The sequence below is a fragment of the Triplophysa dalaica genome, chromosome 22, assembly GCF_015846415.1.
Source record: "Triplophysa dalaica isolate WHDGS20190420 chromosome 22, ASM1584641v1, whole genome shotgun sequence".
In the NCBI taxonomy this organism is placed as follows: domain Eukaryota; kingdom Metazoa; phylum Chordata; class Actinopteri; order Cypriniformes; family Nemacheilidae; genus Triplophysa; species Triplophysa dalaica.
This window is the reverse complement of record NC_079563.1, coordinates 5,998,253-6,012,745: the sequence shown is the minus strand read 5'-3', so window position 1 is coordinate 6,012,745 and position 14,493 is coordinate 5,998,253. Positions and strand designations below refer to the sequence as shown.

Genomic DNA, 14,493 nt, shown 5'->3' with positions numbered 1-14,493 from the left:
AAAGGTCACTTTTAAACGAGTAAAATAGACTATACATTATATTTTCTATAATTGTTTAAGGTTTTACAATACATGCCGAATGTATATACTGTATCTGTCTAAAAGAGGCATGTAGTCCTACTGCATGGGCCGTATTGGGTCTGAGTGTGTGTGTGTACGAGTCTGCACCCTAAACGTGTAGCAGGAAGCAATCACGGGCTTGATGGAGGAATTGGCAGACCCTTCACGGGTCAATGTGTGCAGTAATCACTCCATCACTGATTCCATCGGCATCAGGAATTCCCTGTCAGGCCACATCACAGGATTTATCCTGTCTCCCGTGTTCTGTTTCAAAGGACCCAATAGGACATAATCTTTTCCTATATCCCACACTCTTCTGTCTCACAAACACACGTTTTTTTTAAGCGAAAGTCTTTGCATGTCATTTTTGTGAACTGAGCAACAATCTGGCTCATTCACTTCAATGGAAATGTGTGGTGTTTTCAGTCGTTTAATGTAGTATCTGCATAGACAGGCATTGATGTAACAATCTTTTTACTCCCGTTGTATGAGTTTACCCAAACACCAATACAAACGTGAGGAACATAATTTTGTGTAAAATGTAAAAACTAAATTAATTAATCTGTTGATTTGATTCATTAGTAGTTTACAGTATGTTAGTTTTTCTGGTTTATTTAAATAACACAAATGAATCACAGATGATTTAAAACAATAACACCTGAAAAGATTCGTTAAAACAGTATTTGCATGACATACAGTATAGTGCATAATAGAAATACACATTTAACATGAACATCCGAATCGATTTTTGTAATATATTTAAATTGATTTTGTATTTATAAACGTTTCATTTAATTAAAAAGAATAAAAAAACGAAATAGTGTGACAAGGCTGCACTGATATCTCATTCAGATCACACACATTCACAATGGCCTCCTTGTGTACGAGTATTCTCACTTGTCTTCCAGTGTGCTGTTTCTTGGATAATGGCCAATGCACTCATCCCAGCCCTTCCTGCAGGTCCTCACAATCCACTCGTGCTCTCGGTCATCTGTAAAGTTTCAGATAATACACATTTCACTTATGTATTTATTTGCATTAAAGTAGCATTTAAAGCAGCAGGTCTCCTCGCGCCCAGAACGCTTCATGAACGCAAAAAGTCGAATTTTTCCTTCTCGTGATTGTTCGGTCAAAAATCGAGCTCCAAACGGCATGTGTCAAACTCATTCATATGCGCTTAAAGGCAATTTACATTTTTTACGTGCGGGATTAAGACAACAATTATGAAAATTCGCTCTCAGCGCCCTACTTCACGCGACAATCAATCGCTCCCTTTTTTTCTCTCTTTCGCTACCCAGAGATGATTCCGCAACTAAAAACAGTGGATAATATACTTGTTTTTTAAACGGTTAAAACTGAAAGGAGTTGCTAATTGCGGAGCGAGAGGTAGTTCTGCGGCTGGTGCTGAATGTGAGCACGCAGCTGCACGCACTTGAGCGCTCACCCCCATGAACGTGGCGAACCGGGCCCATTGTCGAGAACAGGTCTTAAGCTCTCCTCTGATTGTCGGTAATTGCACGCGATGGCCCTAAACGGCCTCTCCACGCGCCTCCCGCCACTTCTACCTGGCTCCCGCGCGCGGCAATTGAGACTTTTCCAGCACGCGACGGTCCATTCTGCGACAGCTGCATGCTAAAGTCTCACTTCATCCCGCTTCACGCACCTCACGCTCTCCACATGGAGGTCACACTCGAGAGGGACATTTCATCACTATTTTAAACCAATTAATACCTCCGTGGGCGCATCGACCAATGGCTGATGGACAGGGTCGGTCTACAATTACGTTTCTGTCAACGGCTATGATAAATGGAGAGAATTCGCACGTTTATATTTGCGCGAAATTACCACCTCAATACTTATTGTTTCCTTGGCATTCATGCACTTGCCAAATTCATAGGCTAATACGATCCTATTTCAGAGCACACGTGTCACTCACGTCAAGTCTACTGCAAATAGATACTCGATATCGAGGGCTAAAAGGTCTGACAAATGCGTTTTGCATGACAATGCAGCCTTAAATATAATTTAGGTAAGTCTGCAAATCGGTAAAAGGAAGATTACAAAGACAAAGAACACCACACGTGACGAAAGGTGTCAAACAAGTAGACTGCAAAATATATCTAAATGTTATCTATTAGGAGGAATTAGCTTATGTGGTTATTAAATATTTCATTGAATGGGGTTAGACATTATATTTAGACAAATTGTGGGCATAAAAAGTGTAAAATCCCCTTTAAGTCCATTTAGATAACTAATTGCATTACATCTGTATATTTCTTTTTTCTTTCGTCTGTATATGAATAGTATGATTTATTTTCTATGCACAAGAAAGTATTCTGTACAAGAATTACAGATTTTTTTTCAGCACTTCCATAAGCCTGTACACTTTTGCAAATAAAAGTGGTAAAACGGTTCTTTGCAGAAATCCCATGTAAAAGAACCATTTTAAACGGGTTCCCCATCGAACCATTTAGCACAACAAAGAACCTTTCAAGAACCATTATTTGTAAAAGTGTACTGTATCTTACATGCAACAATTGTGCATTTTACTAGTAATGCTTTCTGTTTCGTCCACCCTTTAGTTGACTCTTGTTTTATTTCCATTTATTTCCTTTTCCATTTTCTAGTCCTCATGCAGATGGTGTAATAAATCTAATACACTGTCAACCACATCAAAGTCTAGGAGTCACAAGGAAAACCGTAATAGCCAACAGTTGTAATAGCACCTAGTTACGAGGTGTTTATCAGAACAGGTTGCGTTTATCTTAATCACTCGAACACAATCAAATGGAGAAGTGTTTCCTTCCAAACAGAGCTGCACATTCCATTAACGTCTTCAGGATCTCTGCTTATTGTTTGAATGTATTTCAATGGCGCAGAAAGTACCATTGAGACGTGAGCGTCCTCAACAGGTTGTAGATCATCTCCTGAAAAGGTCTGACATTATCTCAAAATAGAAGCTCGGTGTTTAGGCCCGGGCTATTTTCATTGGCACAGAGACATTTTTACAGAAGGAAACCACTGCAGTAACGCCATCGACAGTATTTGCATTATGTTACCAAGGAATGGATTTTAAAAAAAGACCATTAGTTGTATGATTTAATAACAGAGTGTAACAAATTGCTTTGCTTTACCTTTTGTTAGTTCTTGTACAATTCTGTGGTGCTAATTTTGTATCAAGTAAGATATGATCAAGCCAATTTTGTGCTTCTATCTTAAATTATGATATCTTGGTATATTGCAAATAAACAAAGCTATACAATTTTTCACATATTTTAAAAATGACTTTCCAATTGTCACTGTCAGAAAATTCTGTAGCACAGGGAAAGTGGGATGAAGCGATTATGGGTGGAACTTGGATCCTGAGGACAGTGTTAGTCATAAAAGACAAAGAGATTAAATTTATGTGATTAAATGAAATTTTGGACGATTTATTTTTAGTAACTGTTACGTTTAACTGATATTTTGAGCTCAGTGTTATGCCAGTTGTAATTTCTGTGTACGAGTGACAATACCAAAATGTATGAAAATATTTTTTCGTTTTTTTGTGAGCATTGATGGTAAAAACTTTTATTCATCATGTTAAACTTCATAAAGAAACGTACAATTTTTTTTTACATTGTGTAATATAAAAAAAACTTGAATCAAAAATATAATACATTTTACTGTTGTTGTTTAATTTTATTTGTTTTGTTTTCAACACCATAATTTTATTCTGCACATAACTTATACCATTTCTCCTTGTGCTTTAGACAGGCAAAATCCCATTTTAGTGAATTTAAATAAACTTTATTAACCTTTCATAAAGATGGTAGCTGTATAAAATCAGCTATCATTTGCATGAACCTGACCGTTCATGCACCGTTCATCATGTTTTGTCAGTTTTGGTTGGAGAGCATCAAATGCACAGAACTAACCTCCCTAGCTCATTTCTTAACTGTGTTTCAATAATTGAAGCTGCTTGTAAACAGGATTTCCAGTCTTACTGAAAAAAGAATGCAAGTATCCCACTGCCTGTTTGACTCCAGGTAGTTTACTAAAGCATACAGGAACACTTTATATTCCCTAAAAGCCTCTAATCCAGCAATCTCTGCAGGGCTCATTACAAATGCTCTGAGTAATGACATGCTTTGGAAATGCTTCCGCTCACGTTTCAAAGCATTTCCAGTTTCCAGGAAGGCACAAGGAGAATCATCCCATGTTCTTGCATCAAGCAAACATTGTCCTCCCCTGCTCTCCAGGAATGACTTTAAAGGAGACTGGTGTAATGATGTGGCAGTAGATGTCTCGTTGTGGCGGGATAATTTTGACATGTTTTACATTTCGGAAGAAACCGAGTGATGTCTTGCTGTGTGAACAATTTCTATAATTTTAGATGGTTGTGAATGGTTGCCAAGTCAAAGGACCCACTTTCAAATAGCTGATAGGGGAACTGGAGGAACGCTTAGTTCCTTTATAAGCTATTGACGGAAGTGCCTGTCTTTGGGCGTGTGTTCGCACCACACTCATACAAAAAGGGGTGCTTCAAAAGGTTCTTTGATGCCATAGAAAAACCTTTTGGTTCCAAAAAGAACTATTAAAATCTGAAGAACCTTTCTGTTTCACAAAAGGTTCTTTGTGTCGAAAAAAGGTTCTTCAGATTATAAAAAAGTAAGAAAGAGATGGTTCTTTGAAAAACCTTTGACTGAATGGTTCTGTGTGGAACCAAAAATTGGTATTCTATGGCATTGCTGGGAAATACCTTGTATGCACCTTTATTTTTAAGAATGCAGGAACTGAAAACTATGTTTTTTCAGAAACTCCTTTTAAATTAGGGTCTAACCCAGCATAATAGGAACTATCAGCCATGCAAGTGCCTGAACGAGAAGAAAACCCTATGGGCAATTTTTACAAGACATCAACATATAGCAAGCTAATGTTAGAGGTTACATCTACATTCCATCTCCATTATCATGAAACCTGACACAGACAACAAAAACACAGCTCAGATTGTGCCATTTTCCAATCATTCACATAAATTTAAACCATGCTGTCGGCCCGCGTATGCCATCATGTCCTGCAATTTGAAGTATCATGTATGAATGTAGCGAGATTCTGATGCTTGGAGTGTACAGTATACTCTGCCTATGGTGTGCTTGCCGACAAAGACCAGGAGCTATCGTAGTACTGCAAGAGGGTATGTGAAGAAGCACTTGTGCCCATCCCATTCTTTGGCATGCCATCAACTGCTTCTTGTAATACCCCACCCTCCCTGTTTTCAAATGACCAACGTGAAGAGATTCCTCAGGGCTTCCTCCCATCTGCTTTTCTAGTGCTCTCCAACCAACTTCATAGTTGGCCCACGGCCTGGGCATTTCCGCATGCCTTCCTGTCCAGCCTGGGCTGCCGCCGCGTGGGTTTGCCACCCCCTGTCATCCCCGTCTCCTGGATCCCACTGTTTCTCTGCCCCACAGCTGTAGTTGGACTTGTCCCTCTTTCCTCTTCTCCCAAAAACATCCTCCTGCAGGGAAGTTGTTCCTCTTCGTTTGCTTCTTCAGCGTCTGTGCACCCTGTGATCCCCCATCCTGAAGGGAAGCTACTGGCAATAAATTCTATCTTCACACCCATTTTGACAAATGTGCCGTCACCTCTGAGCGATAAAAATAAATCTATAGGATCCACCACATTCCTTTATAATACAACTCCATGTTGAAGTTGCTTCTGATTTGAAGGCCAGATGTATTTCCACAGCAACATCTCACTTTCCCTGCTCCATGGGGCGTTGTCCAAGGTGGTCTCCTATATAAGTTGTAAAGCGAGCTCAATAACAATTGTTAAGCTGGGGAGCGAGACATCTCTGTAGCATGCAGTCTTTTTCTGCATTGGACTGCTGAATAGTTGCTATTGTTCACCAAAAATCAAGAGAAATATGAAAACAAATGATGTCTGGGATGTGGATTTGTGTAGAGGATGCGGTTTAATTTGACAGGTCTGTGCTCTTGCATAAATCTCAGTCTGACGTTTTCCTCAATGGTCCAGTCACATGTAGTACAAGTGTGGTGCGAGGCTGGAAATGATCTGACGCATTTGTTGACTTTGAGTAGTAGAGCCATGAAGTGACTGACACAATATTATCGAATGTATATATTGCCCAAATAGATGGTCATTTAGAGACATCTAAGATACAGAAAAAAACTCTTATTCTTAATTCAAGAGTTCTTTACTAAACAAACACATATTTGATGACGAGGGAAGTTACACTCTACTTTTTTTGCAAAGGATTGCCAGCAGAGATTCTGTGTGGGTCTGAAGCATAAAAATAACATGTCAAATGTTATTAGATTGTTTTATATTGCAACTAGTACTTCACCAGACAACAACTCTGCTCCTTTATAATATCAATACAATTCAGCTTCTCTACAAGAAAGGCAGCAGACACTCTTACCCCAGGCTCAGTCTTCTGACATCTGTTCAGGATATAGCTGTCTTCCTCTGTTATAGTGACTATAGATGAATGTAATGATATGAAATAGATGAATGATGGTATGGGTGACGTACATGCTCGAAATCAGACTGTGACGAAAATGGGCCTGCATATCGTGTTGCATGTAGTTGCGAATCATGCATCTTGCAAAACTGGAAAATGCAGCAAGGTGCCAAGTCATAAGTGACTTTCCAAATAGGAGCAGGTATACTGAGCCTTATGTATTTCTTCTACCGGAGAGAGAATATCTAAGCCCGTAAAATAAAGAAATCCTGTTGATAGTATTTGTATACATATTACATGATTATTGTAGTCAGTCACATCATATAAGGTATTATAAAAAAGTTTTTCACGGGAGTTAAATCACAATGGATAAATATTTCTGCTACAAAATAGTGCTGTCATAATAATTAATTATGATTAATTGTTTTCAAAATAAATGTTTGCTTTATAAAATCTATATTTTTTTATATAAATGTATAAATACACAAACATACTTGTTTACATGTATATTAGAAATGTGAGTAAAATACTACATACATATATTATTCATATTTTGAATTATATTTCAATATAAATGTATACATATTTATGTAAATATTTGTTATATATGTATACATATATGTATATATGTTAAAAATAAATATAAATAAACACACCACACACAAATGTGACCCTGGTAACAAAACCAGTCGGATGGGTCAATTGTTTGAAATTGAGATTAATACAAAGCTGAATAAATAATCTTTTCATTGATGTATGGTTTGTTATGATAGGACAATATTTGGCCAAAATATTTGAAACTCTGGAATCTGAGGGTGCCAAAAATCGAAATATTGAGAAAATCATCCTTAAAGTGATGGGAATTGTTTTAATGCTCTCTATTGGCTTACTGCTGTAAAGTCGTTGTGGAGAAATTCTAAGCTTGGATACCAAACTCGAGTGGGTTATTCCAAAACAGTGGGCAGAAGCGAGTGATATTTGTAGACGTGTTTATGGACATTTTTGTTCACGATTTTGCTGCATCCACTCACAAAAATATAGTTTTGATATGTTTACAGTATAATTTACAATTTACAAAATGTCTTCATGGAACATGATCTTTTCTTAATATTCTAATGGTTTTTGCCATAAAAGTAAAATCAATCATTTACGAAGTATTTTTGGCTATTAATACAAATATACCCGTGCCATTTATAACTGGTTTTGTGGTCCAGGGTCCGATATATTACATAAACACAGACATTTATTTTGGAATCGGTTGATCATGACTTGACAGCACTACAATAAATATAATGTTATTTCTATGTTCAATGCACTAATTCATGTTATTAAAAACAGCACAACAGTAATGCTTTATCAGTGCACCTGTTATATCAAATCCAGCATCCAAAGATCCAAAATGTTTATTTGTGATATACTGACATAGTGGTTTATCAAAGGTTATACTGCTTTCTGTTTTTGTGTGTGTGTCTATTAGGGGTTTTTGGTAGTTTTCTCATATAAAACCAAAACCATCTCTGGATTAAGGTTTCCTTACATCCCAATTCGAACTTTGACAAAGTAGGTATTAATTCCACAATCTTTTTTTATGAATGACATTGGACAGTATTCTAATGATAGGTGAAACGGGCATGGGAACTGGAATTCCCATCTATACAGACTGACACACAGAATTCACCTCAAATCACAGATACTACATCGGGCACTGGAAAATGTGTTTTACATTTTCCTTGAAAACAATTCAAGTGACTACAGCGTAGAGGCATGTCTGGCTGAGAGAAAAGACCTACAGAATAGTTATCTTACGATCTCACTGCTCAATCTTCAGTCTCTACACTATCTACACGCATTTAGCTAATCCATTTATGCCACTCTAATGCTCTTGTGTTCTTATATGTTCCAGGTGGCAGGACTAAGGGCAAAATCGTTGGGAAAACGCAGTGCACATCATGGACTGGAAGAAGGACTGGATTAAGAAATACATCGTGATTTCATGGGAATTATTGTGTGGGAAATTGATGGTGTAAGAAATGAGTTGGGGTTAGGTGGGTTATTGTTAGACTTACTTAGCCAAACCTTTGACTAAATGTCATAGTGTCTGGTTTACAATGTGGCATATTCTAGACAAGAACTGCACACTTAGACTGTAGACTATATAACACATCATAGAAAGAAACCCCATGTTTCAGTGTTATTCAGGGGTGGACTTATCTGAAATAGATTTTGCCATTTTAGACAAGCATAAAAATTAAAAAACATGTTTAAAAAATATAGCAAAAGGTTTCAGGCTAAGCACTGTGAGACTACTTTACATACATAAATCACAAAAAAAAAGAAAATACAATTTTTTTTTGTTGTACAGCAAAACTCATTGTGTTGGGTAAAGCATTCTCTTACCTGTGTTCCTGAGAAAATTACTGTCGTAGTCCTTGACAACTCTGGTGTTAGGATCATAAAAGCCATCACCGCTGTCATAGCAACCATCAGGGATGACCCGCGGGGGGTCCCGATCAGTACACTGGGATTCGCCTTTAAAAAAAGCATTGCATTGTTGTTCATTCAAGCTATACTTGGCCACAAACCAATAATTTTAGTAAGAGACCGTACCTGCTGGTTTCAGGCCCTTACACCTCTCAGAGAAGAACCGTCTATCTTTGCCAACACAGTAATCCCAGTTGCTCTCTTCGTACTCCAGACCATCTGAAAATGTGTACTTTCCCTAGAAGCAGCAAAATCATTAAATTTACATTTCATGTTCATTTTGTATGCAAAAGTACAATATGAAGTTGTCGTTGTTGTATGTGTATGCTATACCATTTCTGTTAGATCAGTTAGATCTGTATTAAGAGGGTGTTAAAGACCTGTTTGGATATTCCTTTCTCCCAAACTCCTTCATATTTGCTTCCATTGGGAAAATGTAGCACTCCTTTTCCATGAAACATGCCGTCTTTCATCTCTCCAACATATCTAGTCTGTGTGGGAATTGTATACTCCCCCATCCCCTCCATCCTGTGAAGGACAACATGAGATGAGATTTCATTAGCTTCTCACTTAGCTTCCCAATACATACTCTAAGAAATAGTCCTGTCTGCACAATATAACATAGGCTGCAATTGTTAATGTGATCCGAAGGAAAAAAGCTTGAAGTCTTAATCATTACGTGTCAACATGTTACTAGATAAACTAGAAGAAGCTTACAATTATGCAAAGGTTGTGTATTCGATTCGACAGTGAACACATGGACTAATGTAATCACACACCACAAATGTACAGTCAAAATAAATAATGCATAAACACACAACATAATTAATTAATACAGTGTTAAAAGCTACATCAATTAATAAAATGTTGGATTAACTTTTCAATCTAATATAGATCACATTATTTGCTGAGCTATGACCCCACAATAACAACAATCCAATTCCACCAATAATGATGTTTACATCAGAAGACGTTATAACTTTTTGCTTCATTTTATATGATTTGTAATTTAATTTAATTTAAAGATAGCCTACTTCTTCCATTTATTCCCGATCCTGTTATAGGTATCTCAATTCAAAGGACATTAAATTCCGATTTTACCAACAAAAATACATTACATGTATAAGATACTAACGTTACATATTTGCAAATTCAGATATAAAAGCTTGGACATCGAGATCATTTGATTTACCTTCCATTTTTGTAATCTCCATTATAACTGCTACCCATAAACTCCATGTTGAACAGCAGCGTGACAATGTTACCATGGAAACAAACATTTATTATGAAATATCCTCAAAGATCGATACATTCACGTGGGACTCGTTAGTATCCTTATAAATAACATTCAACAGTTTTACCGAATAAATTACAGAGAACGCTTGTTTTATAACTTTGCTTTTTGTTTAGAGCCAAGATGGCGGTTTGGTTCCCCAGTTTCTGCGCGGATGACGCCATCGACATGCGCCCGCAAGTGTCCCCTCCCGCATGCGCAGTTAACTGACCTTCTTCGTTCGGCCTCGTCTCACTGCAGACGGGGACCTTGAAGTGTGTTGTGAACTGTCAAATAAATTGAGGCTAGTTTTGGTGCGGTAAAAGTCACACCATGTCTGGTGTGGTTGAGATTCCGCCGTTTCAGGACCTTAACGTCGAAGAAGTAAGTCTGAATAATGGAAAAATGCAAGCAGATGGTTGCCTGAAGCTGCTGACTGCCGCTGGAGTGCTATAGCTAACGTCAACCAGTAATGTGATAAACTTGTGCACTGTATGTATAGGACGCAAGACTTTAGCATGAATGTGAAAATATTTCTAATGTTCTTTTTATTGGCGTGATGCGTTCTTTTTCAATATTATTTGTGGAACTTGGCATGTAACGTTACATCTTTTAAGTGTTTCATTGAGTCATAAATGCAATATAATGGGTAACACATTAAACTGACCCCCATGCCGTTTGTTTAGCATACATATTAAAGATACACATTAGGGTTATATCGCATGCCTTGTAACCCATATTCTTTGGGCATCATGACAGTATCCATTACAATGAATAAACTAAAGCTTCATTTAGCTCAGTGGTAAGAGCATTGCGTTAACAACGCAAGGTTGTGGGTTCGGTCCCAGGGGATCGCAAATACCTATGTAAAATGTATAGGATAAAGCAATGTAAGTCACGTCTTCTAAATGTAAAGATCACACGTTTTGGATTTCCATATGAAGTAAAGAGGGCTTTTAAATGTCATACATGTAGTCATACATGTAGTCCTTTTGGGGATGCGCTCAGTAAAAGCATAGAAAAATATTTTAACATTAGAGTATATAGAAGCTGATTCAGTGTTGTTATTCTGCACAGGTTAATGTGTCATCAGCTGTATTGAAGGCGGCTGCCCATCACTATGGGTCTCAGTGTGACAAGCCTAATAAGGAGTTCATGCTATGTCGCTGGGAAGAGAAGGACCCCAGAAAGTGTCTGAATGAAGGGAGGAAAGTCAATGAATGTGCAGTAAACTTCTTCAGGTATCCAAATTGTATTTGTCTTGCTGTTTGTGTTACTCTTTACACACTTATCACACTTTTTATCATCGTGTTTCAAGCAAAAAAATGATATTCTCTCACAATTTACTCACCCTCATGTCATCCCAGACTAAATCAGACTACATATCTGTCACTCTGTATTTATATGAAGGTCCCAGCTTGTAGAAAATTAAAACAGCACATGCATCCAAACAACAACAATGGTTTGTAAACGACTGAATAAGAGTAGTATACATGTGGGATGGCCTGAGGTAGAGTAAATTATGAATGTTGGGGATAAATTATTGCTACTCGCTGATTTTGAGCACCTATTCCGTGCCATGTTTTTTTTATATATTGTCATTCGTCTGAACTTTGACAAGTGTCTGTGGTAAACTAGACAGCTCAGTGTAGCTCAGTGTTTAGAGCATGGCCTAGCAACGCCAAGGTCATGTGTTCGATCTTAGGGGCACATATTCTGATACAAATGTTTCACATAATGCAATGTAAGTCACTTTCGATAAAAGCGTCTGTCAAATGCATGAACGTAAATGTAATGTTTGTAGTTTTATAAAAAAAAATCAGAAACTGTTCATAGGGAAAAAGTATTTAACCTACAATGTATATATGTTCTCACAACTAGAATGACAAAATATAAGGGTCAGTATGAATTAGAACAAGCAGTAGATTAAAGTTCCTAGTTCCTCCAAAAATGAGAATTCTCTCCAAACCTGGACTAAAAAAAATTCTAACTGAGCTAACGTGCTGTTGTTTCCACAGGCAGATAAAGGGGAACTGTGCGGAGTCTTTCACAGAGTACTGGACCTGTCTGGATTACTCAAACCTGGCTGAGCTGCGTCACTGTCGTAAACAGCAGAATGCGTTTGATAGCTGTGTACTGGATAAACTGGGCTGGGAGAGGCCTGCATTAGGAGATCTGTCCAAAGTGAGTCTACAGATTTATCATATCATCTCTGTTTCCACTAGGTCTGCTCAAATCCAATCAAATCAAAGGAATTGGCTGGCAAAGAAAACAAGCTCGTATTCATTTAAAATCAAAAATACTAATGTTTCTACATACATTGTAGGATCCATTCTTAGATGAATATATGATGAAATAAGGAAGATTCTTTGCATTCAACACTTGACTGGAATTGCCAAAATACATGCAGAAATGCAAATTCGTGGCAAAACTGGAGTGGTCTCTTAATTTTATCCAGCAGCTGTATTTGGCAATTCACACACAGAGCAGGCGTTTGGCTCAAAGTGTTTTTTGAATGGTTCATCTACTTATAATAAGTATTTTGTAAATAGAGATTGTTCCATGTTCACTGTATTTTGGCCCTTTTAAAGTCATACAAATTTAATAACGTACACTGTGGCCCAGAAGAGGAGGTGGTGATAGATTCTAAATGTATAACTGTTGTGAGCTTCTCACACCTGAAGCGTCTCTTATCAAAAATATCTCATAAGTAATAGAAATAATATCAAAATAAATAATACAATAAAAAAAATTAATTTCACAATAACATATTTAACTGACTGCATTGGAAAAATTTCAGCTTAAGGAAACCAAAATCCACTTTTATGTCCAGGTTCAGTTTGAATGCAAAGAGAATAAGTTCCTTTACTCTAGGTTTACTGTGGAATCCACTTAAAGAGTTAGAAATGCAAGCAGAGCACATATAGAGCATGCTTTTTAATATAAGATGTTGCCTATATGTCTTCAGTTTACACACACTGTTACGTGAAATCTGCGATTCAACATCATATTTGTAAAAAGAAGTATTTTAAGAGCAGCACATATTTCTTGGTTTCCATCCACATCATGCACCTCACACGGTTCCTCTGTCTCACAGGTGACCAAGGTGGCAACATCTCGGCCTCTGCCTGAAAACCCCTACCATTCAAGACCAAGACCTGAGCCCAACCCTCCTATTGAGGCCAAGCTTCAGCCATCCAAACACGGCAGCCGTATGTTTTTCTGGAACTGGTGAAATGGGCCAATTGCTGTCCTCTAAAGATCATCATGTCCATCAACTCCATTCTTCTGGCCAGAACCAGACCCCACTGGACAGTACAAGATACAGCGTTCCAGTGGCAGCGCTGTTATCCTAAATTAATGTGTGGAAATGTCAATAAATTTTGTTCACTCAGTACATGTTATGGAATTAAAAAGATTTAATTTAAAATTGGCTACAGGTTGCTTTTTATTGGCGCATAGTTAGTTGGATGGTGTGTGGTTGTTAGTTTTGAATTGTACTTTGCACAATATTATTTAAACAAAAGACATTCCATAGGGTTCAAATGCAAAAATGCAGATGTTAGGTTAAGAAAAATGGTGTGGTGTTGCATGTTTTTTTGTGTAGTTCGATCAGAGGTTCAACCTTTAAGCTTGTCATAATGGTGCTTTCATTCATGTGTTGACCAGCCATCACCTCTTGTCTTAATTTGGTGCCATGGTGTGTGTTTTAAAACCAGATTTTGGCTGTGTAGTGTCATGAACCTCAGGGGCTTCAGACAGTCCCCACGGGTAAAAGCCAATTTCCCCCAGAACTTCCTTACCCAGCCGCTGGAGCAGAGCTGTATGAAAAACACTACACAAGTTCAAAGAGTCAGTCCTGCACAGCCCCAGAGCACCGCAGGTCAATTGGCCCTACAGGCAACAGCACTGCTGCCCTGTGTAAATAAACCACTGTGCACAACTCTCTTTGCACCATATTTTTATAACAGGTTTCCAAATGTTAACCTCCTGAAAAAATCCTTTCTTGTGTCTCAGTGAAATGTCATATCCGATTTTTGCGATTCGAAATGTGGAACGTATTTCTGGGAGGTCCCACACGTGAAATTTAATCAAACTGGAACTAAATTCTTCTTTTTTCTTGCTTGTGCAAATTTAGCCCAAGAGTTGCTATTGCCTCATACAAGTCAAAACGTCATTCTGGATGAAATACACAGTCTTTGAAGAACCAAAG

At 37.7% G+C, this 14,493-nt stretch overlaps 2 protein-coding genes across 2 annotated transcripts; one reads left to right on the top strand and one right to left on the bottom strand.

Moving 5' to 3' along the window:
* Positions 1-273: 273 nt before the first annotated feature.
* morn5 (MORN repeat containing 5) lies at positions 274-10,442 on the bottom strand. Its single transcript, XM_056736582.1, has 6 exons — positions 10,200-10,442; positions 9,388-9,535; positions 9,134-9,245; positions 8,924-9,055; positions 958-1,051; positions 274-324 (listed from the first exon to the last, which is right to left on the bottom strand). Exons 1-6 carry the CDS (start codon positions 10,244-10,246, stop codon positions 306-308), a joined length of 552 nt encoding a protein of 183 aa, XP_056592560.1. The 5' UTR covers positions 10,247-10,442; the 3' UTR covers positions 274-305.
* A 58-nt stretch (positions 10,443-10,500) lies between these two features.
* On the top strand, positions 10,501-13,713 carry ndufa8 (NADH:ubiquinone oxidoreductase subunit A8). The gene is made up of 4 exons (XM_056736584.1): positions 10,501-10,664; positions 11,358-11,521; positions 12,299-12,464; positions 13,378-13,713. The coding sequence occupies exons 1-4, from the start codon at positions 10,614-10,616 to the stop codon at positions 13,513-13,515; spliced, it is 519 nt and encodes a 172-aa protein (XP_056592562.1). The 5' UTR covers positions 10,501-10,613; the 3' UTR covers positions 13,516-13,713.
* The last annotated feature ends 780 nt before the right edge of the window (positions 13,714-14,493 follow it).